The sequence below is a fragment of the Odocoileus virginianus genome, chromosome 26, assembly GCF_023699985.2.
Source record: "Odocoileus virginianus isolate 20LAN1187 ecotype Illinois chromosome 26, Ovbor_1.2, whole genome shotgun sequence".
Lineage (NCBI taxonomy): Eukaryota > Metazoa > Chordata > Mammalia > Artiodactyla > Cervidae > Odocoileus > Odocoileus virginianus.
In genome coordinates, this window is record NC_069699.1 from 40,354,962 (window position 1) to 40,378,795 (window position 23,834).

At 35.8% G+C, this 23,834-nt stretch overlaps 1 protein-coding gene across 1 annotated transcript in view; it reads left to right on the plus strand.

The window, feature by feature from the left end:
- DNAH12 (dynein axonemal heavy chain 12) overlaps positions 1-23,834 on the plus strand; it is a 175,832-nt gene that overhangs the window by 124,368 nt on the left and 27,630 nt on the right. The window contains exons 53-60 of the mRNA XM_070455873.1: positions 1,131-1,372; positions 4,504-4,651; positions 4,950-5,095; positions 11,087-11,301; positions 12,377-12,569; positions 15,044-15,236; positions 20,872-21,044; positions 22,597-22,737. Of these exons, the coding sequence (XP_070311974.1) occupies positions 1,131-1,372; positions 4,504-4,651; positions 4,950-5,095; positions 11,087-11,301; positions 12,377-12,569; positions 15,044-15,236; positions 20,872-21,044; positions 22,597-22,737 (1,451 nt within the window). The remainder of the gene's footprint in view (positions 1-1,130; positions 1,373-4,503; positions 4,652-4,949; positions 5,096-11,086; positions 11,302-12,376; positions 12,570-15,043; positions 15,237-20,871; positions 21,045-22,596; positions 22,738-23,834) is intronic.

The following is a 23,834-nucleotide window of genomic DNA, read 5'->3' on the forward strand; positions in this document are numbered from 1 at the left end:
CTAATTTTTATTTAACACATTCTCTTTTTTTTTTCTTTTTATTAGTTGGAGGCTAATTACAGCATTGCAGTGGTCTTTGTCATACATTGAAATGAATTAGCCATGGATTTACATGTATTCCCCATCCCGGTCCCCCCTCCCACCTCCCTCTCCACCCACTCCCTCTGGGTCTTCCCAGTGCACCAGGCCCGAGCACTTGTCTCATGCATCCAACCTGGGCTGGTGATCTGTTTCACCCTAGATAATATACATGTTTCGATGCTCTTCTCTTGAAACATCCCACATTCTCCCTTCAGGATTTCTGCCCCAAGGAGAGAAAGCAGGTCAATCCTATCTGATTCTTTGCTTCAGTCTTCCTCTTAGTCTTCAGCTCACTCAGGGCAATGTGTCAGTAGACTTAGGTCTCCCTTCTTTCAAATGGACATATACTCTCTATTTGAAACATTATAGTACACTCTAACCAAGTTTGCCATACCCCATTATTCATATACTGTTGAGCATAGTAAAATAAAAACTTTAGAAAATTGTTTTTCTCTCAACAAAGCATCACTTTTCACAATTTGTTGAGGGAAATTCAATTTTGGTAGTGAAGCTAAATACCAAGTCTTTATTTCTCTGTGTATTACTGCTACTGTCTTAATCTCCTCAAGGCAAATGTAATCCTCAGCTGACTGGGAAAGAAATCAAAACCTTAGAAATGCCAAAAACAAACAAACAAAAAAAAGCAGCACATTCTTGTATTGTTAAGTGTTTGTCATTTCTGTTACATGCTTTTCTGTTTTGCAACAGTTCAAAGGCAACTCCTGATTGTATTGAGATATTTTGCTACATATCATGCTGTTTTGCTACATATTGTGACATATTATTAGAGTACCTTGGCTATTTTATAGATGAAGTTTGCTGGTCCATGATGATGTTATATATTTTATAAGATATAGAAATGTATTTTACTTTATTTGCATATGAAAATATAAGATTTAAGGCATTTTAAATTTGCATGATTTATTTTTATAAGTAATAATGTATTTCTAATCATAAATGTTTAAAATTCACGATATCTATAAAGGATTATATTGATTGTCAGTGTTACATAGTACCTGTTAATAGCTGCGTGTACTGTTCCCAAACAGGTAGTGGCTCCTAAGAAAGCCCGCTTAACAGAAGCTCAGAAGTCCTTAGCTGAGACGATGGAGCTTTTGAATCAGAAGAGAGCAGAACTAGCAGAAGTAGAACATCATTTGGAAAATTTAGAAAGAGTATTTCTTGAGAAAACTGAGGAAAAAGCTCGTTTAGAAGACCAGGTGGAACTTTGTGCTAAGAAACTTGAAAGAGCCTCCAAACTAATTGGAGGGCTAGGTGGAGAAAAATCGAGGTCAGATTTCTACTCATTTTAACAATGATTTAAAATGTCCGGCTTGAATATGCAACTCTCTTTGGGTATTTATTATGATTGCCATGCCATGCCATGCCCAGTTGCTCCAGTCGTAACCGACTCTTTGTGACCTCATGGACTGTAGCCTGCCAGGCTTCTCTGTCCATGGGATTTTTCAGGCAAGAATACTGGAGTGAGTTGTTTATTTTGATTACTGATTTTTAAATTGCTGGTTGAGAATGTGGGACTTTCTATAAAGCACCTGGCTAGGCTTCTCCGAACAGAATTTCAGTGTCAAGGATGGTGTTTGCAACTTGCTTTCAAATGTTAAAAGAGAGAGAGAAAGAGGCAAATAAGGCCAAAGATAAGTTTTATTTTATTTTATTTTTGTAATTAAAACAATTTTTATTGAAGTATAGTTGATTTATAATCTTCTGTTAATTTCTGCTGTATAGCAAAGTGATTCAGTTATACTTATATATATTTTTAATATTCTTTTCCATTATGGTTTATCACCAGATATTGAATATAATTCCTTGTGCTATACAGTAGGACCTTTTTTTTTTTTCCATTTATTTTTATTAGTTGGAGACTAATTACTTTACATCATTGCAGTGGTTTTTTTCATACATTGAAATGAATTAGCCATGGATTTACATGTATTCCCCATCCCGGTCCCCCATCCCACCTCCCTCTCCACCCGATCCCTCTGGGTTTTCCCAGTGCACCAGGCCCGAGCACTTGTCTCATGCACCCAACCTGGGCTGGTGATCTGTTTCACCCTAGATAATATACATGTTTCGATGCTGTTCTCTCGAAACATCCCACCCTCGCCTTCTCCCAGAGTCCACAAGTCTGTTCTATACATCTGAGTCTCTTTTTCTGTTTTGCATATAGGGTTATCGTTACCATCTTTCTAAATTCCATATATATGTGTTAGTATACTGTAATGGTCTTTATCTTTCTGGCTTACTTCGCTCTGTATAATGGGCTCCAGTTTCATCCATCTCATTAGAACTGATTCAAATGAATTCTTTTTAATGGCTGAGTAATATTCCATGGTGTATATGTACCACAGCTTCCTCATCCATTTGTCTGCTAATGGGCATCTGGGTTGCTTCCATGTCCTGGCTATTATAAACAGTGCTGCGATGAACATTGGGGTGCACGTGTCTCTTTCAGATCTGGTTTCCTCGGTGTGTATGCCCAGAAGTGGGATTGCTGGGTCATATGGCAGTTCTATTTCCAGCTTTTAAAGAAATCTCCACACTGTTTTCCATAGTGGCTGTACTAATTTGCATTCCCACCAACAGTGTAAGAGGGTTCCCTTTTCTCCACACCCTCTCCAGCATTTATTGCTTGTAGACTTTGGGATAGCAGCCATCCTGACTGGCGTATAATGGTACCTCATTGTGGTTTTGATTTGCATTTCTCTGATAATGAGTGATGTTGAGCATCTTTTCATGTGTTTGTTAGCCATCTGTATGTCTTCCTTGGAGAAATGTCTGTTTAGTTCTTTGGCCCATTTTTTGATTGGGTCATTTATTTTTCTGGAGTTGAGCTGGAGGAGTTGCTTGTATATTTTTGAGATTAATCCTTTGTCTGTTGCTTCGTTTGCTATTATTTTCTCCCAATCTGAGGGCTGTCTTTTCACCTTGCTTATAGTTTCCTTTGTTGTGCAAAAGCTTTTAAGTTTCATTAGGTCCCATTTGTTTATTTTTGCTTTTATTTCTAAAATTCTGGGATGTGGGTCATAGAGGATCCTGCTGTGATTCATGTCGGAGGGTGTTTTGCCTATGTTCTCCTCTAGGAGCTTTATAGTTTCTGGTCTTACATTTAGATCTTTAATCCATTTTGAGTTTATTTTTGTGTATGGTGTTAGAAAGTGTTCTAGTTTCATTCTTTTACAGATGGTTGACCAGTTTTCCCAGCACCACTTGTTAAAGGGGTTGTCTTTTTTCCATTGTATATCCTTGCCTCCTTTGTCGAAGATAAGGTGACCATAGGTTCGTGGATTTATCTCTGGGCTTTCTATTCTGTTCCATTGATCTATATTTCTGTCTTTGTGCCAGTACCATACTGTCTTGATGACTGTGGCTTTGTAGTATAGTGTGAAGTCAGGCAGATTGATTCCTCCAGTTCCATTCTTCTTTCTCAGGATTACTTTGGCTATTCGAGGTTTTTTGTATTTCCATACAAATTGTGAAATTATTTGTTCTAGTTCTGTGAAAAATACCATTGGTAGTTTGATAGGGATTGCATTGAATCTATAGATTGCTTTGGGTAGTATAACCATTTTGACAATATTGATTCTTCCAATCCATGAACATGGTATATTTCTCCATCTGTTTGTGTCCCAAAGATAAGTTTTAATCTTAGTGGTGAGTATGTGGATGATCATTGTGCAGTTCTTTCCAATTTTATGTTCAAGTGTTTTGTAATAAAGTGTTTGGAAGGGAGCAGTGAATATATGGTTCATTTTGTTAAATTTATTTTAAATAACTGACTTGATATAACAAAGCCAGTTAGCTTTATTCTAATCTATTTATACTAGTCAGCCAACTATCATAGCTATTAATTGAATTTGTTGAATGAATAGCATGATAAAGTAGCATACTTTTGACAATACTTCATAGTGCAAATTAGATGGTTTTGAAATGAACTTTTTTCAGTAAAAGTTTCATTAAATGGAAAAAGATACCAACCTTAGCTATAGTATGCCAACTGCTATACAACTTAAATGTAGTTTTTGGTAATGAATTACAAATGTTCCTTTGTTTTTCAGAAACGAATAGCAGGGCCACTAGGCCAAATCATCCTGAATAAAATTATTAGACAAAATTCTGGTGATTTTTTTTTTTGTTTCTGTTTTCCTATCCTGAAGGAACAAGTCCTATAAGAAATGCATAATATTCTAATAATGAAAAGTGAATTATTGTTTGTAAAACATAACTGTATGTTATAGCATATTAGAGCTAGAAGGGACCTAACCTCCTCATTTTATAGATAAGCAAGTGCCCAACTTTTCATGGCATTTTGTTATAGAATTTGGACTAGAAACCCCTGGCCGTTTTATTACTGTCTAATCATTCTCTTTGGTGAGGCTGTTTTGCCTTTGATTGGTCTCCCAGATGGTCTCAGGCTGCAGATGACCTTCAGATAGTATATGAAAATCTGACTGGCGATGTCTTAGTATCAGCAGGAGTAATAGCCTACCTTGGTGCTTTCACTTCTGGCTTTCGACAAACATGTACAGAGGACTGGAGCATGCTGTGCAAGGTAATGGTTTTATATTTTCTTAAGAGTTTCTTTTTAGAACATTTAAAGTATATGTTGGGGTATTTGGGGGGAAAGGATGATAATAAAAATAGAGAAAGAAAGAAATGACTGAAAATATGAAGTTTTTTTCTTCTTATTTGATCAGTAAAATATTTCCATAGTCTAACTTTTCATTCAGTTTTTTCAGTTCTTTAGAATTATTAAATACTGCCTAACAACAAATAATATATTAATTAAAAATATTTTAATCAACAAGATAAGAGAAAATGTCAAAAATAAATCTGTGTATTTCTAACAGGAGAAAAAAATCCCATGTTCAGAGGAGTTCTCACTGAGTAAGACCTTGGGTGATCCAGTAAAAATCAGAGCCTGGAATATTGCTGGATTGCCTACAGATACTTTCTCCGTAGACAATGGAGTGATTGTTAACAACTCCAGGCGCTGGTAAGGAAGATTAAGTGTTTTTTTTTCAATTATTTTATTTGAAACTTTTTGAACATAGAGAAAAGTTGAAAGGATTTCAGAGTAAGCACCCATATAGCTACTACCTCCTAGATCCTGCAGTTAACATTTCATTATTCTTGTCCATCCCTCTATCCATCCATCAACTCATCCTTTTTTATGTATTTCTACATATGTTGCAGACATGGATGTACTTCCTCCCAAATACTTCAGCATGCATATCATTAAGTAAAGTTCAATATTTTTTTTCTTTTGAGGTAAAATTTACATACAATGAAATATAGAAAATTTAATACAAATATACAAAAATACACAAACTTGTGAGTTCTAACAAAAGTATGCACTTGTGCAAGGGTTTGAGTCAGGGTATAACACAGTCTTTTTCGTCCCATCCCAGTAAATTCCCTCCTTCACCCCGTAGGAAATTATTATTCTGATTATTTTCCATCACAGGTTAGTTTTGCCTATTCTAGAACTTCATATAAATGGAATCATACTGTATGCCCTCTGTGTAAGACTTTTTCCACACAGCATAATCTTACTAATTTTTGTTGCTGAGTATTATTCAGTTACATGACTCCGTAATTGTTTATGTATTTTCCTGTTAATGGACACTTGGGCTGTTTCCAGTCCTTAGCTATTCAATGTATTGATTTTAGCTAGGTATTTCTACTCATTTTCATGATACTGTAACAATAATTTATGCAATTTCATGTAAATCTTTTATAGCTGCTATCATAGTGGGATAACTGTATGAGCTTTGCAGATGGTTTTTATTATCTTTTTATTTATATCACTTTTGGAAACTTGGGAAATTATTCTCATCTGAGAGATATTTTCCTGTAAATAGTTATCTAGTCATATTGCCATCTAATATAAAAGTCTTTTCTTGACCTTATGCTAAACAAACTATGATGGATAATATTGAGTTCTTATATTCATGAGATACTATTTTAAATGCCTTATATCCTCACAAATTCCTATGAGTTAGTTCTTATTATTCCATTTTATAAATGAGACAGCTGGGGCCCAGAATAAATTAGTAATTTGAAATTTAGTGAGATAACTGAGCTAATAAATGGTATAATCAGAATTTGAACCCAGGCAACTTAACTTCCAAATCCTAATTCTTACTTACTATGTTAAGTGAAATGTGGAATGGGATATCACATTTACTACCTTTAAAACTGTATTGGAAGTTTCAGTCTTCTTTTGGGATATAAGATACGGTAAAGATACAAAGAAATCTTATATTCTGAAAGTTTGAGGTATTGTTTGTTTATATTCTTTGGAAACCTTACTTTGGAAACTTTTCATGCCGTGAATCCCATAACACATTGTTACTATTTTTACTTTAGACAGTAATTAGAGTGATTAAATATAAGAAAATGTCTTTTATGTTTCCTTTTTTTTCCCCCGTTTTAGTTTGAGTTGTTTTTTTTTCAGTTGCACTGCATGGCTTGCAGCCACTCAGTCCCCCAACCATGAATTGAACCTAGGTCACAACAGTGAAACCCCAAGTCCTAACTACTGAACCCCCAGGAAATTCCCTTAGACTTATTTATTTCTTTATGTTTCTATCTGATTTCATATTTTTTCTGCCTGACAAATATCTTTCAACATTTTCAGTGTATAGATCTATTGCAATTAATTCAGTCAGCTTTTTTATTTCTTTATTTCATCTTCATTTTGAAAGATATTTTTTGCTGGGTTTAGAATTCTGAGTTGACAGTTTTTGGATTCTTCTGGTTTTGCTTTTTTTCCTTCGAAGGTGTCACTCCATTGTTTTTAGACTGCCTAGTTTCTGATAAGCCTGCTCTAATTTTAGTTCCTTTTTCTGTAACTTTTTCCCTCTGACAGGCTTTAGTTTTTTTTTTTTTTCTTTCTGTTTTTAGTTGCCTGCAGTTTGATTGTGATGTATGAGTATATTGGAGTGTGTGTGTTCATCTTTGTAGTTCTCCTGACTGAGGTTCTTTGAGCTTCTGAGATCTACTTCATTTTATCCCTTTTCTCTTTCTGGGAAGAAAACTTACATTTGAGTCTTTTTGGTATGACCCAAAACTTTCAGATGCCCTTTTCTGCTTTTAACCACTTTTTTTTTTTTTCGAGTTTCAGATTGGATAATTTCTATAAAACTATCTTCAAGTTCATAACTGTATTAACTGACTGTCTCCTTAGTTGTATTGGGTCTATGCAGCCCATGAAATAAATTCTATAGAGTTTACGTATTTTTTATTTCTAGTATTTCCATTTAACTCTTCCTTATAGTTCATCTCTGCTGATGGTTGTCTCTTGAGGCATGTCATCCAGTTTTTTCACTGGCTCTTTTACATTTTAAACACAGTTATTTTAAAAAACTACATATCTAATATTTCCAGTGTTTGTGTCATCTTTGAGGCTGTTTCTGTTAGTTTCTTTTGTCTCTTGAGAATGGTTTGAGTTTTTTCCCATGCTTATCTAAATATCTCATATTTGATTGAATGCAAGGTATTTTCAGTCTACCAGTAGGAACTGAGCGTTATATTAACTCCTGGAAATGGGCATGCCTCTTCTGTCTCTCCATTAGTACAGAGGTTTGAGTCAGTCTAACCATCAGTTGAACTAGGTTTGAATTGAGTTGCACAATTTGTTGTTACTCCAGTAAAGTTCAGGGGACCAGTGGTGTCAACTTAATCTAACCATGGGTCTATGCTGAGAATGAGGGATAGCTTTCTGGAGTGTTTTTCTCAGTGTTAAGAGTTTTACCTTCAACTTTCAACTGTTCCTGTATGCCCATGACACAGACAGGGTCTCTTTCTGTTTTTGTTGTTCCCCTAGAGGTAGATCGCTTTTGCTCAGTACTCCATGTTAGGCTGTTTTGGGGGCAAAGTGAGAGTTGTCTGTTACTCTGATTTCCTAGTCTTAGGAAGGCCCTGTGCATATTGGGCCTTCGTTAGGATATTTTCAGCCTGCTGGCCCTCCTCCCTGTGACAGCTAAGTTTGCATTCTGCCTTGGCTGGTCTTGAACAGGAGTTTCACACCCCCTCCTAGAGTTAAGGGATTTCTGCTTAGTGAAGGTTGGTAAAGGTATGTTTTAGCCAAAGACATTTTTCTACCTCTCCTCCAAGGGTTGAGTTTTTCTTTTGCTCTTGCCCCAGCTACAATGTATATTTTGTCCTTACTTCTTCCTGGATTCATACCAGTGTTATTGGCTCAATATATGTAAGTTTCCCAGCTGGAATTTCCTGTATCATGTACATAGTATAAACTTGCCCCTTGAACCTGCATAAACTATTGTCCCATGGTTATAGGTTCTCAGAGAACTTTTTCCAAGCTGAAGATGAGACAAGAATCAGAACACTTCTTTCTTGTCTCCTTATGAATAAAGTTGGATTTTTTTCTATGATTCACGAAGACTTCTGTGGGTTTAAGCTTAATACAGGGATTTCAGTTTTACTTTCCTGCTACATGGGTTCAAGGAGCCCTTAAGTTATTAGTACTGACACTGTCCCCAGGGCTAGCTGTCATTTCAGCTCACACATACAAAGATATTTTTCTGGCACCTGTGTTTTTCCATCCTTATGTATGTTTAGTTCAAATGTATGTCACCTATGTATTTTTGAAATGTCATATTTTATCCACCAGTACTTGGTAGCAGAAGGAATTCTATCGGTTACTTAGCTACTCATGCTGCTGGAACTATAGTTGATGATTAATTCTTCTTGTGCTTGCTCATAATTTCTAAAGGTTTCTCTGTTTATAATATTACACAGTGGTTGAGAGTAGTGTAGACTCTGCTATCAGGATATTTGGAGTCAAATATTTCTCTCTTATTTTCTCTCTTGAAATGAGAGTAGTGCCCCATCTGTAAATAGGGATAAATAGTAGCTTCAAACTCATTGTAAATTTTAAGAAAGTGCTTGAGAAAGAAAGTGAAGTTGTTCCGTCATGTCCAACTCTTTGCGACCCCTTGAACTGTAGGTCCATGGAATTTTCCAGGCAAGAGTACTGGAGTAGGTTGCCATTTCCTTCTCCAAGGGATCTTCCTGACCCAGGGATCGAACCTAGGTCTTCCACGTTGCAGGCAGACACTTTACCATCTGAGCCACCAGGGAAGCCCAAGAAAGTGCTTAGCACATGATAAGTGCTCAGTAACTGTTAGTTTTTAAAAATAATTATTTTCTTCAAATACCTCATTTTAGTGTCTATATCTCAAATTCTGACTTTGCTTACTTTTTAACCACAATGAAAATGCTTACTGTTTCTTCTTTATTATTGTTTACTGGTACAACACTTGCTACTTAACAGCAAAGCTATGTTTTCCCCAAAATTACTACCGCTGTTAGAAGCATAAATCAGTAATGATTTTTTCTTTAGACTGCCCTGCTTTTGGATCTCAAACATAGATGAGTATTACTCTCATACATTCAGTCAGGTACACATGGGATACAAAACCCTGCATGGCCTTGTTTTTCGGATAGACACACAACTCAGTTTTCCGATTGTATTTGTAATACTCACATGAAATTGTATTAAGTAGGAGTTGGATTTCTTTTAGAAAACCAAGATCTCCAATTATTGCATTACTGAGAACATTGATTGATTTAGGTATTACCAAGATAAGCATTCAGTTAGTTCAGTTCAGTCACTCAGTCACGTCTGACTCTTTGTGACCCTATGGACTGCAGCACACCAGGCCTCTCTGTCCATCACCAACTCCCAGAGTCCACTCAAACTCATGTCCATTGATTTGAACATAAGCATTAGAAAAACTTAATTTACAGAAATTATTACTTTTTGTAGGGGAATGAACAAATACCATATTTTTTCCAATAATAAAGTTATGTCAATGTATGGCAAAAATCACTGCAATATTGTAAAGTAATTAGCCTAATTTTTAAAAAATAAATAAAAAATAAAATTAAAAATTTTTTTAAAAGTAGGGGAAAAAATGTCCCTTTAAACAGGACTTTGAAAGGTACTAAAAGCATCTAGTCTAACTACTAGCAACTTTTAAACAATTGTGTGCAAAATAACTTTCTCATTTCCAGAATACTTTTCATCTGTTTGCTGTATTTTAACTGGTATCTGGACTTCTTATGTTTTCAATAGGATTTCAGCACAATTTGAGTGGAGAAAGAAATCAACCATACAGCTGTTGTTGAATTGTTTTGTCTTTTGGAAAGGAAAGAAAATAAAAGAAAAGAGTTATCTGGGATTAGTTGATGAAAGAGCTTATTTTTAGGCTGAGGGAAAGGGGATTTTTATCCCTAGAAACTGTTGAAATAGAAGGAGAATGTCTGGGAAAGCCAACGTAATATGAAGTGAAAATTCCCCTTTCTGTGTTAATATTTTAAAAAATATTTTAATGCATTGTACTGAATACAAAAGGAATCCAGGACAGTCAGTATCATCAATAAGGAAGAGGAAAGCACCTAATATATTGATTCTTTGAAAGTGAATTGTATGTTCTTGAACACAAAGTCTTTTACCATACTTACATAGAAAAAATTTCCTAAATAGATCTCAAATATATACTAGACTAACCTTGGAAACTTAGTTTATGGTTCTACTCATAACCTAAGGAAATCCATTATAGCCCAGTAGATCTTTTATTCTAAATTCTTATCAGATACATAGGATTATTTTTCATATTATGTTAACAGATGATATGTGTTATAATTACTATGAAGACCATGTGTTAAATTGCAAAAAGCACAGCTTATACATTCATAAGATCCTACTTCTGACATTAAACTAGTTTCTTAACCTTAAAACCTTGGGCAAAATACTTAATTTCTTCATTTCAAAAATAAATGAGAATGAAACTCCTTTTTCCTTTTCCTCACAGAACTTTTGTGAAGATTTATCCTGATAATGTATGTGAAACACTTTGTATAGATTGATGGTGATGTTTATTATTTAAAATATATAATTTTAGATAAATCTCAACATCTATTTAGTCCCCTCATATTTTTTCTTATTATATTTTAGGCCTTTAATGATTGATCCCCAGGGTCAAGCCAATAAGTGGATCAAAAACTCTGAGAAAGAAAATCAGCTTAGTGTTATTAAGCTATCAGATGCAGACTATATGAGAACACTGGAAAACTGTATTCAATTTGGAACTCCACTTCTGTTGGAAAATGTTGGTGAAGAACTGGATCCATCATTGGAACCTTTGCTACTTAGACAAACTTTTAAACAAGGTAGAAGTCAATTGATATTAGTTGCTAGAACTGAAAGATGATTGGATTATCTTTGAGGGAAGAAAACTACTACATAATTTTAATAATTTAATAATGCAGAACTTCTGTGTCATTGTTATGCATGAAAAGAAATTTTAATAAGTACCATATATTCTAAAATAAATACCTTGACTTCCTTTGATTGCCTTAGTCACTGTTATTTAGATTGTTGTTCGGTAGAGAACACACAGAAGTTGAATCCAACCTGAAATTCCTTTATCTTATGACCAAGGACCACACAAAGTCCATTACTATGAATAGTAATGGTTAATGTGGACCAGAGTTAGCCTTAGGTAAACATTGTCCACCTTGTATATCTTTCTGCTTATAAAATTTATTCTCTGTCAAACTCTAGTTTTTTAAGAGCTTTCAGTTCAGTTCAGTTCAGTTGACCAGTCGTGTCCGACTCTGCTACCCTATGAATCACAGCATGCCAGGCCTCCCTGTCCATCATCAACTCCCGGAGTTTACTCAAACCCATGTCCATCGAGTTGGTGATGCCATCCAACCATCTCATCCTCTGTCGTCCCCTTCTCCTCCTGCCCCCAATCTGTCCCAGCATTAGGGTCTTTTCCAATGAGTCAGCTCTTCACATGAGGTGGCCAGAATATTGGAGTTTCAGCTTCAGCATCAGTCCTTCCAATGAACACCCAGGACTGATCTCCTTTAGGATGGACTGGTTGGATCTCCTTGCAGTCCAAGGGACTCTCAAGAGTCTTCTCCAACAAAGACCTTTAGTCATATATAAATAATTTTGGAACCGTTATTGAAAATTAATAGAGGAAGTAAGATCAAAAGGAATCTTAATTTAGAAGGCTCCATGACAACCAGAAAAAATATCTTATATTACCCCAGAATTAATGATTCATGCTGTATAATTGCTTCTTTGCCTCTGTGTCTGTAACTTTTGCAACACTTGTATTCTATTTGAAATTACTTTATGATGTTTTACTTGTAACCTAGGATGGGTTTTAACAGAAGGGGAAGGGCTATGTAACTTTGGCTTATTTATTATGCATTTTTCTCTGAAATACAGGTGGCATTGATTGCATCAGACTTGGTGAGGTCATTATTGAGTATTCCTTTGATTTCAAGTTTTATATCACCACAAAGTTGAGAAATCCACATTATATGCCAGAGCTGGCTACAAAGGTATCTTTGCTCAATTTCATGATAACTCCAGAAGGACTTGAAGATCAATTACTTGGTATTGTTGTTGCAAAGGAGAGGTATGTATTTTCTTAGATACTTTCAGATACTCTAGAAAAGAATATTTGTAGGCCATAAAGTTGGCTTGAGGCTCAATATTCAGAAAACTAAAATCATGGCATCTGGTCCCATCACTTCATGGCAAATAGATGGGGTGACAGTGGAAACAGTGACAGACTTTATTTTGGGGAGTTCCAAAATCACTGTGGATGTTAACTGCAGTCATGAAATTAAAAGATGCTTGCTCCTTGGAAGAAAAGTTATGACCAACCTAGACAGCATATTAAAAAGCAGAGACATTACTTTGCTAACAAAGGTCCATCTGGTCAAAGCTATGGTTTTTCCAGTAGTCATGTATGGATGTGAGAGTTGGACTATAAAGAAAGCTGAGCACCCAGGAATTGATGCTTTTGAACTATGGTGTTGGAGAAGACTCTTGAGAGTCCCTTGGACTACAAGGAGATCCAACTAGTCCATCCTAAAGGAAATCAGTCCTGAATATTCACTGGAAGGACATGCTGAAACTGAAACTCCAATACTTTGGCCACCTGATGTGAAGAACTGACTCCTTGGGAAAGCCCTGATGCTGGGAAAGATTGAAGGCGGGAGGAGAATGGGCAACAGAGGATGAGATGGCTAGATGGCGTCTCTGACTCAATGGACATGAGGTTTAGTAAACTCCAGGAGTTGGCAATGGACAGGGAGGCCTGGAGTGCTGCAGTCCATGGGGTTGCAAAGAGTCGGACATGACTGAGTGACTGAACTGAACTGAATACTTTTGTTATGTGATTATTCCGAAACTTTGTCTAAATTTTATTGTTATTTTTCATTCACTAAGTTGTGTCCCACTCTTCGCGATCCTGTGAACTGCAGCATGCCAGGCTTGCCTGTCCTTCACTGTCTCCTGGAGCTTGCTCAAGTTCATTTCCACTGAGTCAGTGATGCTATCTAACTAACTCATTCTCTGCTGCCCTCTTCTCCCTTGCCTTCAGTCTTTCCCAGCACCAGGGTCTTTTCTAATGAGTTGACTCTTCACATCTGGTGGCCAAAGTACTGGCGCGTTAGCTTTAGCATCAGTCCTTCCAGTGAATATTCAGGATTGAGTTCCTTTAGGATGCACTGGTTTGATTTCCTTTGTCATTATAAATTAAACAAATATAGAATTCTTTAAAACAATCATTCTATAACAAATAAGTTATAAGCCAACCATGTTATATTAGGAGGATTTAGGTGATGTGCCATGACTTTTGACTTATATCTGATTGTTTGAAACAAAAAATTTCGTTTCTTGAAATGTATGTTTTGGACAAAATCAGAAATGTGTTCAAAGACATATACAGAATATTAATGAAATGAGAAAATACTTAGGACAAGAATGAAAAAGCAGGATACAAAACTATATATGATAGGGATAATTTATTTTTCAAAAGTTAATACATGAATGGATATCCATATATATATATGAAAAAAAGATTGAGAAAGAATACACCAGAATATTAATAGTGATAATCCTTAGGAATGGTAAGGTTATGGATAACTCATTATTTTCTTTATGTATTTTTCCATTACTTGCATGTGTTTTTTATTTTAAATGAGAAAAAATATTATGATCCCTGAAAGGGCTACTAGTAGAGAATTGCTTCCTGGGATTTCCCTTCAAGTGGCTAAGACTATAAGCTCCCAATGCAGGCCCATCTTTTATCCCTGGTCGGGGAACTAGATCCCACATGCTGCAACTAAGACCTAGCACAGCCAAATAAATAACTATTTAAAAAAAAAGAATTGCTTCCTGAAGGAAATCTTTGACTCAACTTGAAGCTTAATATAACACTATCAAGTAGTCAATTAAATGAAATCAAATTATAAGTGAAAATATGTACCATGAGGTACTTTAGTTACTTTCAGTATTTATCCCTCTTGCATACTATCTAAGACAGAATCATGTCATAACATATTCTATAACATGAATTATGTTTTTGAAGTTTCATACCGTCTTTGTTAAGGTATTAAGTGCCAGTTCTGTCTTTTACTTTGAGCCATTATGAGTCATCTTTTGGATGATGAGTCATCTTTTGTATGATCTTTTGGATGATGAGTCATCTTTTCTGTGTCTGCTATTGTAGAAGAGATAATGAAAATGAGACTGAATATGATTAAGCCAAGGAATAGAAAGTTTCGTATTCTTAGTGTCTTTTCCAGCTCTTATTCTCACACAATGAGCTAAGCCATAAGGATAAACCTAACATGTTTTTAGACTTAACATAGTATATATTATTGCTGCATTTTACATATTTATAATTAATGCTTTTTTTGGCTTGAATTTCTCAAATTATCATTTTCATGTAAATATTTTTTCCTTAAGATAAAGAGGTTAATCACCTTAATTTGTGTTATGTGTCTGCAAAATTGTTACATTTAAATGCCTACAAAATTGTGATGTCTAATATTTACATAAAATACTACAAATTTAGGTGAAATGTTTTCATCTTTTTAGACCGGAATTAGAAGAGGAACGAAATGCTCTGATTCTGCAGTCTGCAGCTAATAAGAAACAGCTGAAAGATATAGAGAAAAAAATTTTAGAAACATTATCATCTTCAGAAGGAAACATTTTAGAGGATGAAAGTGCAATTAAAATCTTAGACTCTGCTAAGTTGATGTCCAACGAGATAACCAAGAAACAGCAGGTAAAAAAAGAATCCTAGAAATTTTCTTGATTCTTTGGAGTCCAGCTTGCTCCCACTTCCTGTGTAAAGTGCTGTAGTAGGCTTATGGGAGGAGGAAAATAATTCATAAAACACCACAGCACATAAACTAGTTTTAAACGCATAAGAGAATATCTCTTAGTGTTGAATCATTCAAAACCTGTTTTTTCATCTATGTGGTACCTGTAAATAGAAGAAATAAATTTGGAATGAAAAAAAGTTTTAGTGTAATTTTTGTTGTTCCATAACCGCCACCATAGGTAAGGTAAGCAAGTCAGGTTCATTCAAGTTTTGATTGACTCCTCACCTAAAACTTCAGTTTGAGAGCTTGGCTTGCCTCTGTTCCTGGTTGGAACTTAAGATGTATGAGGTCATTGCCGGTTAATTGGACAGTAAGTGGTTCTAGGAGCTGATGAGGATGTTCCTCCAGTGTTGCCTCGTCATTTGTCTGAGAGGGAGGAGGTGTGAGAGTTGGGAGTGGCAGGGAGAGGAAGGAAGACTCACACAATAGCATATTTGTTGCAAGTTAATCTAATGCAGCCAAATGGTATTTTTATTTTTAAAATTTTTTTTAAATGGTATTTTTACATTGTCTTAAAAAAAATAAAATCCTAGTGTTACAGGTTAAAGGGGCCTTAACTGTTAGTCATTTTAGCATTTCATAGTTGAGAAAAGTAGGGCCCAGAAAAAGTATGTAAGGCCCAAGTTTACACAATGAAATGATAATACAGACTGACTTCAGTAGGCTTACTTTAATGATTTTCAGACCCTTCTATCCTCTTTGGACCACCCAATGAACTAAACATATTTTTAATACTGGGATAATTAAAAAATGAAAAGAATCCTAAGTAGAAATTTCACTAATTGCTCGGCATCCTTCGGTTTGCACACTACCTTACTCACCCCAGTTTTGGATAGGGGACTTCCCTTTGGGATGGGTTTAGTTTTATGTGAATGTGATGGAAATGACTCTCTTTGGGTGTACTGTTTTGCTTTGTGCTTGTGTTTTTCATTTCAAGAGAGCCAAAAGGAGCAGTGTCTTAGAGTAGCCTCTCATCTAGGGACCGTGGCTGAGATATTCGATAATGTCTGCCTTCCCAATTACCATCTATTAGAACAGAACCCATTCCTCACTTTGCTCTCACCACATGTTTTTTCAAAGGGAAAGGAAAGACAGGAAGCATTTATCAGCTTATTTTCTGTTAGGCTCAAAGAGGAAAGTAGATATCAATATTTATTTGTTCAAATACTTTATCTTACAAAGTGAGAGAAATTTAATCATGTCTTTTTGACTAGGTCTCGTTGATCTTTACAAACATAATTTAGAAATCACTATATATTTTGATTCAAAACTTGCTCTGTATCTGGCCATGACTTCTATTCCACCCACTCAATGTCAGAAAACACATCTTCACAGCAAGTCTTTGCACATAGTCTAAAACCCAACTTTCCATTTTATCCCAATCCATAAGATCAAACAAACACAAGCAAAAGGATTTGTTCTATAGGTTGCAGAGTTTCCCCCCACAAAAGTCATCATGACTGAAGTATAGTCTGGTGGATTCTAGGAAAGTATAATTATATATAAATATTACTATATAAATATCAGGAAATTTTTACAGATAATAAATTCTCCTCTTAGCAAATTTCACACTTCAGTTTTTTAACATCATATGCTCACAATGTTTATTTGTTAGAAAACAACAAATTGATTTTAGGTTATTAATGATAATTAATAAAAAATCTGTATGTGTTCATACTAAGGGTTCAAGTATATGTAAATATAATGCTATTTATAAACATACTATAGAGCAAGCCTTGGAAACCTGAGTTAAATTATTATTTACTCTTTAAAAATAATAACAATATTTGCTAAATGTTTTTGCTTCTTGTTGCCGTTAATGGTAAATGGTTCAGTTCAGTTCAGTTCGGTAGCTCAGTCATGTCCGACTCTTTGCGACCCCATGGACTGCAGCATACCATGCCTCTCTGTCCATCGCCAACTCCCGGAGTTTACTCAAACTCGTGTCCTTTGAATCGGTGATGCCATCCAGCCACCTCATCCTCTGACGTCCCCTTCTCCTCCTGCCTTCAATCTTTCCCAGCTTCAGGGTCTTTTCCATGAGACAGTTCTTCCCATCAGTGCCCAAAGTATTGGCATTCTAGCTTTAGCATCAGTCCTTCCAAGGAATATTCAGAACTGATTTCCTTTAGGATGGACTGGTTGGATCTCCTTGTAGTCCAAGGGACCCTCAAGAGTCTTCTCCAGCACCACAGTTCAAAAGCATCAATTCTTTGGTGCTCAGCTTCATCTATAGTCCAACTCTCACATCCACACATGACTACTGGAAAAACCATAGCTTTGACTAGATGGACCTTTGTTGGCAAAGTAATGTCTCTGCTTTTTAATATGCTGTCTAGGTTGGTCATAACTTTCCTTCCAAGAAGCAAGCATCTTTTAATTTCATGGCTGCAGTCACCATCTGCAGTGATTTTGGAGCCCAGAAAAATAAAGTTAGACAGTTTCCACTGTTTCCCCATCTATTTCCCATGAAGTGATGGGACCGGATGCCATGATCTTAGTTTTCTGAATGTTGAGTTTTAAGCCAGCTTTTTCACTCTCCTCTTTCATTTTCATCAAGAGGCTCTTTAGTTCTTCTTCGCTTTCTGCCATAAGGGTGGTGTCATCTGCATATCTGAGGTTATGGATATCTCTCCCCAAAATCTTGATTCCAGCTTGTGCTTCATCCAGTCCAGCATTTCTCAAGATGTACTCTGCATATAAGTTAAATAAGCAGGGTGACAATATATAGCCTTGATGTACTCCTTTTCCTATTTGGAACTAGTCTGTTGTTCCATGTCCAGTTCTAACTGTTGCTTTCTGACCTGCATACAGATTCCTTAGGAGGCAGGTCAGGCAGTCTGGTATTCCCATCTCTTTAGGAATTTTCCACATTTTGATGTGATCCACTCAATCAAAGGCTTTGGCATAGTCAATAAAGCAGATGTTTTTCTGGAACATTTTTGCTTTTTTGATGATCCAACGGATGTTTTCATTTTGATCTCTCATTCCTTTCTTTTCTAAATTCAGCTTGAGTATCGAAGTTCTCAATTCACATGCTGTTAAAGCCTGGCTTGGAGAATTTTGAGCATTACTTTGGTAGCGTGTGAGATGAGTGCAATTGTGCAGTAGTTTGAGCATTCTTTGGCATTGCCTTTCTTTGGGATTGGAGTGAAAACTGACGTTTTCCGATCCTGTGGCCACTGCTGAGTTTTCCAAATTTGCTGGCATATTGAGTGCATCACTTTAACAGCACCATCTTTCAGGACTTGAAATAGCTCATCTGGAATTCCATCACTTTCACTAGCTTTGTTTGTAGTGATGCTTTCTAAGGTCCACTTGACTTTAGACTCCAGGATAACTGGCTCTAGGTGAGTGATCACACCATTGTGGTTATCTGGATCATGAAGTTCTTTTTTGTATAGTTTTTGCCACCTCTTCTTAGTATCTTCTGCTTCTGTTAGGACCATCCCATTTCTGTCCTTTATTATGCCCATCTTGGCATGAAATGTCCCTTTGGTGTCTCTAATTTTCTTTAAGAGATCTCTAGTTGCTCCCATTCTATTGTTTTCCTCTATTTCTTTGCACTGATCACTGCAAAGTAATCATTTTTTTTTGCATTGATCACTGAAAAGTAATCATTTCTTTGCATTGATCATTGCAGTGGTAAATAGTACTTAGCTGAAAAATTAAGGGTTAAATAACAAGATTTAAATGAGAATACTAAGATCATGCTTTCTTTTGTAAAGATGTCATTCATTTCCATTGTTGATAACTTTGTTTTACTTATAGTCAAGGTGGAGCTTCAAAACTTACTTTTAATTGCTATTATACTGTAATTTGGGGAAAAGTTTGCTTGTAAGGAACACAAACCCACTCAAATCGGGGATATTTTATTTTCCCAGGTGTAGGAAGTACATGTAGGCCTCAGGAATGAAGGGAAAGTATTAAATTTCTATGCTCTTTGCCTCTCCTTTTCTCTAAGGTTGTGTGGGTCCTCATACGTGCTTCTTTCTGCTCCATCTGGAGACTAAGTTCTTTTCTGTAAAATTTCTGTACTGTTACTTTGTAATTTTATCTTGCACCTAGAAACCAACTCTGATACCATTACCTTTTAGCTCTAAGGCTGAGCACCACCTGATTTCAGTTTTTTATGCTCCTGAAGATCTAATTCTCTGTAGGGAAAATGTATTAGCTTATATTGGGTCTGGTTCTGTCCCTACCACCTGATTGAATCAGCTGAAAACAGGATCATTCAGTATAAACATGGCTACATAGGCAGCTTATTCAGCAGAGTCTGTGAATAGCATGTTCAAAGAAAGGAGAGTGGGTTGGAAAAGCGCTCTATATGTTTTTCCTGTAGAATATCAACCTATCATACTGAGTTGTCATTGGAATAATGATTGACTTGAAGAATTCTTTTTTTCTTTTAGAGGTTGACTATCTATCTATACCCCTATTAGAAAAAGTTAAAATTATGAGAATCTCACTGAAAAAAAAAAAAGGTGTTCTTAATGTAACAAGAACAACAAATAAACAGCCAAGAAATACTTCTGAATTCCTGCTTTGCTAGACTTTGTGCTGGGTTCTGGTAACATGTTGGTGCCTTAAACCGTACATGCATACACACTTTCTCTCTCTCTCTCTCTCCCTCTGTCTCTGACCTATTAAAATAAAAGAGGGTGTTCAGTCGCTGAGTCATGTTGGACTCTTTGCAACCACATAGACTGTAGCATACCAGGCTTCCCTGTCCTTCCCTGTCTCCCTGAGTTTGCTCAAACTCATGTCCATTAAGTTGCTGATGCCTTTCAACCATCTCATCCTCTGTCACCCTCTTCTTCTCCCGTCCTCAATCTTTCACAGCATCAGGGTCTTTTCTAATGAGTCAGCTCTTTACATCAGATGGCCTAAACACTGGTGCTTCAGCTTCAGCAACAGTCCTTCCAATGATTCAGGGTTGATTTCCTTTAGGATTGACAGGTTTTATCTCCTAACTGTCCAAGGGACTCTCAAGAATCTTCTCCAGCACCACAATTTGAAATCATCAGTTCTTTGGCACTCAGCCTTCTTTATGGTCCACCTCTGCCACCCATATGTGATTACTAGAAAAATCATAGCTTTGGCTATGCGGAACTTTCTTGGCAAAGTGATATCTCTGCTTTATAGTATGCTGTCTAGGTTTGAAAGAGGGTGAGTAACATTAGTAGATACATGTCAGATTAAGGCAAAGAATAAGCAAAGATTGACAGCTTTGTCTTCCTCAAATAAGAAAGAGATAATAGATGGGTAGTTACACCTTTGATCTGTAAAGATATTTTTCTTTTACCTTCCTTCTTTCCACTCTGTCTTCATTCTCCTCCCTCTCTCCCTAGTTCCTTACTTCTTGTCTTTCCCTTTCTTTATAGATGTTAGCATTATAAAGCCCTTTCATGTAATCCATGCCCCTATAATTTTGTCATTAACAGGGGATATTTTTAATATAAATTTCATTGTATGAAAAATACATAATTAAAATACATGTCCTATTTCTTCATCTTGATTTTTCTCTTCTTGCAGATTGCAGAAAAAACAGAACTCAAAATAGCAGAGTCTCGAGAAGGTTATAGACCCATTGCTAAACATTCATCAGTGTTATTCTTTAGCATTGCAGACCTGGCTAATATTGATCCCATGTACCAGTACTCTCTCATCTGGTTTGTGAACCTTTATATCAACTCTATTCATGACAGGTAAACATTCTCTAGTGTCATTCATTCTCCCTAGGTTGTATTTTCACCATCCTTTCCATTTAAAATATATGACTTTTCTTATTATCTATATAATATATATTCATTGTTGATCATTACAAAATATGGGAAAGTGAAGGAATGAAGGAAGAAGTGATGGAAAGAAAGAAGGAAGGATGGGAAGGAAAGGAGGAAGGAAGGGAGGAAGGAAGAAAGCAAGCAAGCAGACCTCTCTTCTAAGTTTTATTTCACTCCTACTCGAGATATAAGCATAGAGGGATTAGCTTTAGTCCTTTCCCCACCTTTCTTTTAATTATTTTGCTAAGGCAATAACCTATCTTTGCTAGCAACTCCAGTTTATCTTCCTCCAGCCTTGAGGTCCCTAAGAAGTTTCAGCTCCACATTTCTAATCATTTGCTAGATGTTTTCACTTTAACCAATTAATGAATGTACACAGATCTTGGAATTAGACTGGAGTAAGGGATTAAATTTCAGTTCTGCCATATAATAGCTACATGAATACAGGCAAGACAGTTAACTTTTCTGTAATTGCCTCAATTTTCCTTATCTGTAAAATAGGGATAATAATAGTACCTACCTTTAAGAATTGTTTTGAGAATTAAAAGATAATATTTGTAAAGTATTTTTAATAATGTCTGATATTTTCTGTAATTGCTTCAATTTTCCTTTTCTGTAAAATAGGGATAATAATAGTACCTACCTTTAAGAATTGTTTTGAGAATTAAAAGATAATATTTGTAAAGTATTTTTAACAATGTCTGGTATTAAGTAACTTGTTAAGTAGAAGAAAAATATGATTTGAGCCTAGCGTATGTGTTCTACATGGGATCTTGGTAGAACAGTGTTTCCTGAGTAATTGAAATCCCTAAGCTTTCCCAGCTGGGATTTGGAATTTGAGTTAACTCACCCTATATGATATTCAAGCTGAAGAATTGACATAAATGTCAATAGCAAGTCGGTGAGGATGTGAAGTCATCAGAACCCTCATGTAATATAGTGCATCCACTTTGGAAACATTTTTAGAAGTGTATATATCTGAATTACTGTGCTGTACATCAACTATACCTCAGTTAGAAAAACAATAATGCTGCAATATATGTAGGGGCACACATATCTTTTGAGTTTGTGTTTTTTGGAGTTTTTTAGGGGTAAATACTCAGAAGTGGAATTGCTGGATTGTATGGTAGTTTTATTTTTAATTTTTTTGAGAAACCTCTGTACTGTTTTTCATAATGGCTGTACCAATTTACATTTCCACCAATAGTGCATGAGGGTTCCCTTCCAATGATAACACCTTCTACAACTATAGTAGAGTATCACAACCAGAAAATTTACATTGGCACAATCCAGAGAGCTTATTCAGATTTCACCATTTTTTGATATGCACTCATGTATATGTATGTGTGTGTGTGTAGTTTCATGTTTTTAACAGTGGTTATTTTGATAAAATAAAACTTGTATGTTAATTCATGTGTAACTTATTTTTTCTTAGCTTTACTTGACTCAATGTATTTTCCTTTTTTTAACCTTTCAGTAACAAATCCAAAATTTTGGAAAAGCGCCTGAGATATTTAAATGACCACTTTACATACAACTTATATTGTAATATATGCCGATCACTATTCGAGAAGGACAAGCTATTGTTTTCCTTTATATTGTGTGCCAATCTTCTTTTGTAAGTTCCTTGCTTTTTCTTTATTTTAAAAACCTACCTGGAAAACCTAATCAGTGGCTTCTCACATAAGGATATCATGTTTTTTACTCTGTTTTTCAGTCATGAATTTAGTTGTTCATTTCTCTCTAGCAGTGTTGGTGTTTTTATGTTTGACTTTTAAAATTTGGGTTATACAAAAGAACTCAAAAAATGTTCAACAGTCTAGTAAATTCCTAAAAAGCAAAAATCTGTGTAACTATCATTCATATCAAGAAATAGTTTTTTTCAGGGAATTCCCTGAATGGTTCCAGTGGTTAGGACTTGGCACTTTCACTGCTGGTCCCGGTCAGAGAACTAAGATACCACCGTGTGGTGTGTGGCATGGCCAAAAGAAAAAAAAAATAGGGTTTTTAGATTGACTTCTTTCACTTAATATGCACTTAAGGTTTTCTGTATCTTTTCATGGCTTGATGATTCATTTCTTTTTAGCACTGAGTAACATTTCATTGTCTGCATATACTACGGTTGATCTGTTCACCTACTGAAGGACATCTTGGTTGCTTACAAGTTTTGAAAAGTATGAATAAAACTGCTGGAACCATTTGTGTGCAGGTGTTTGGATACATGTATGTTTTAGCTTATTTAGTTAAATACTAAGTGTGATTGCTGGATCGTGAATAAGCATAACAAGTTTTCTAAACTTATTATTTCATTGAAGGATAATTGTTTTACAGACTTTTGTTGTTTTCCGTCAAGCATCAGTATGAATCAGCCATAGGTATACATGTGTCCCCCCTTTGTGAACCTCCCTCCTCTCTCTCTCCCCATCCCAGCCCTCTAGGTTGATACAAAGCCCCTGTTTGAGTTCCGTGAGTGTGGAGAGAGTAACGTGGAAACTTACATTACCATATGTAGAACAGATGGCCGATGGGAATTTGCTGTATTTAGTTTTGTAAGAGAGTATCTTCCAAGATATTCCACGTGGCACCTCAGCTTTTTAGGAATCTTGGATGGTGGTCCTTGGGGTCCTGAATGTTGATACTGACCCACATTCTGAAAGAAGCAGGAACTCAGAAGCCAGCACATGTTGAGCAGAATAAAGTGCTGGAGGAGTAATT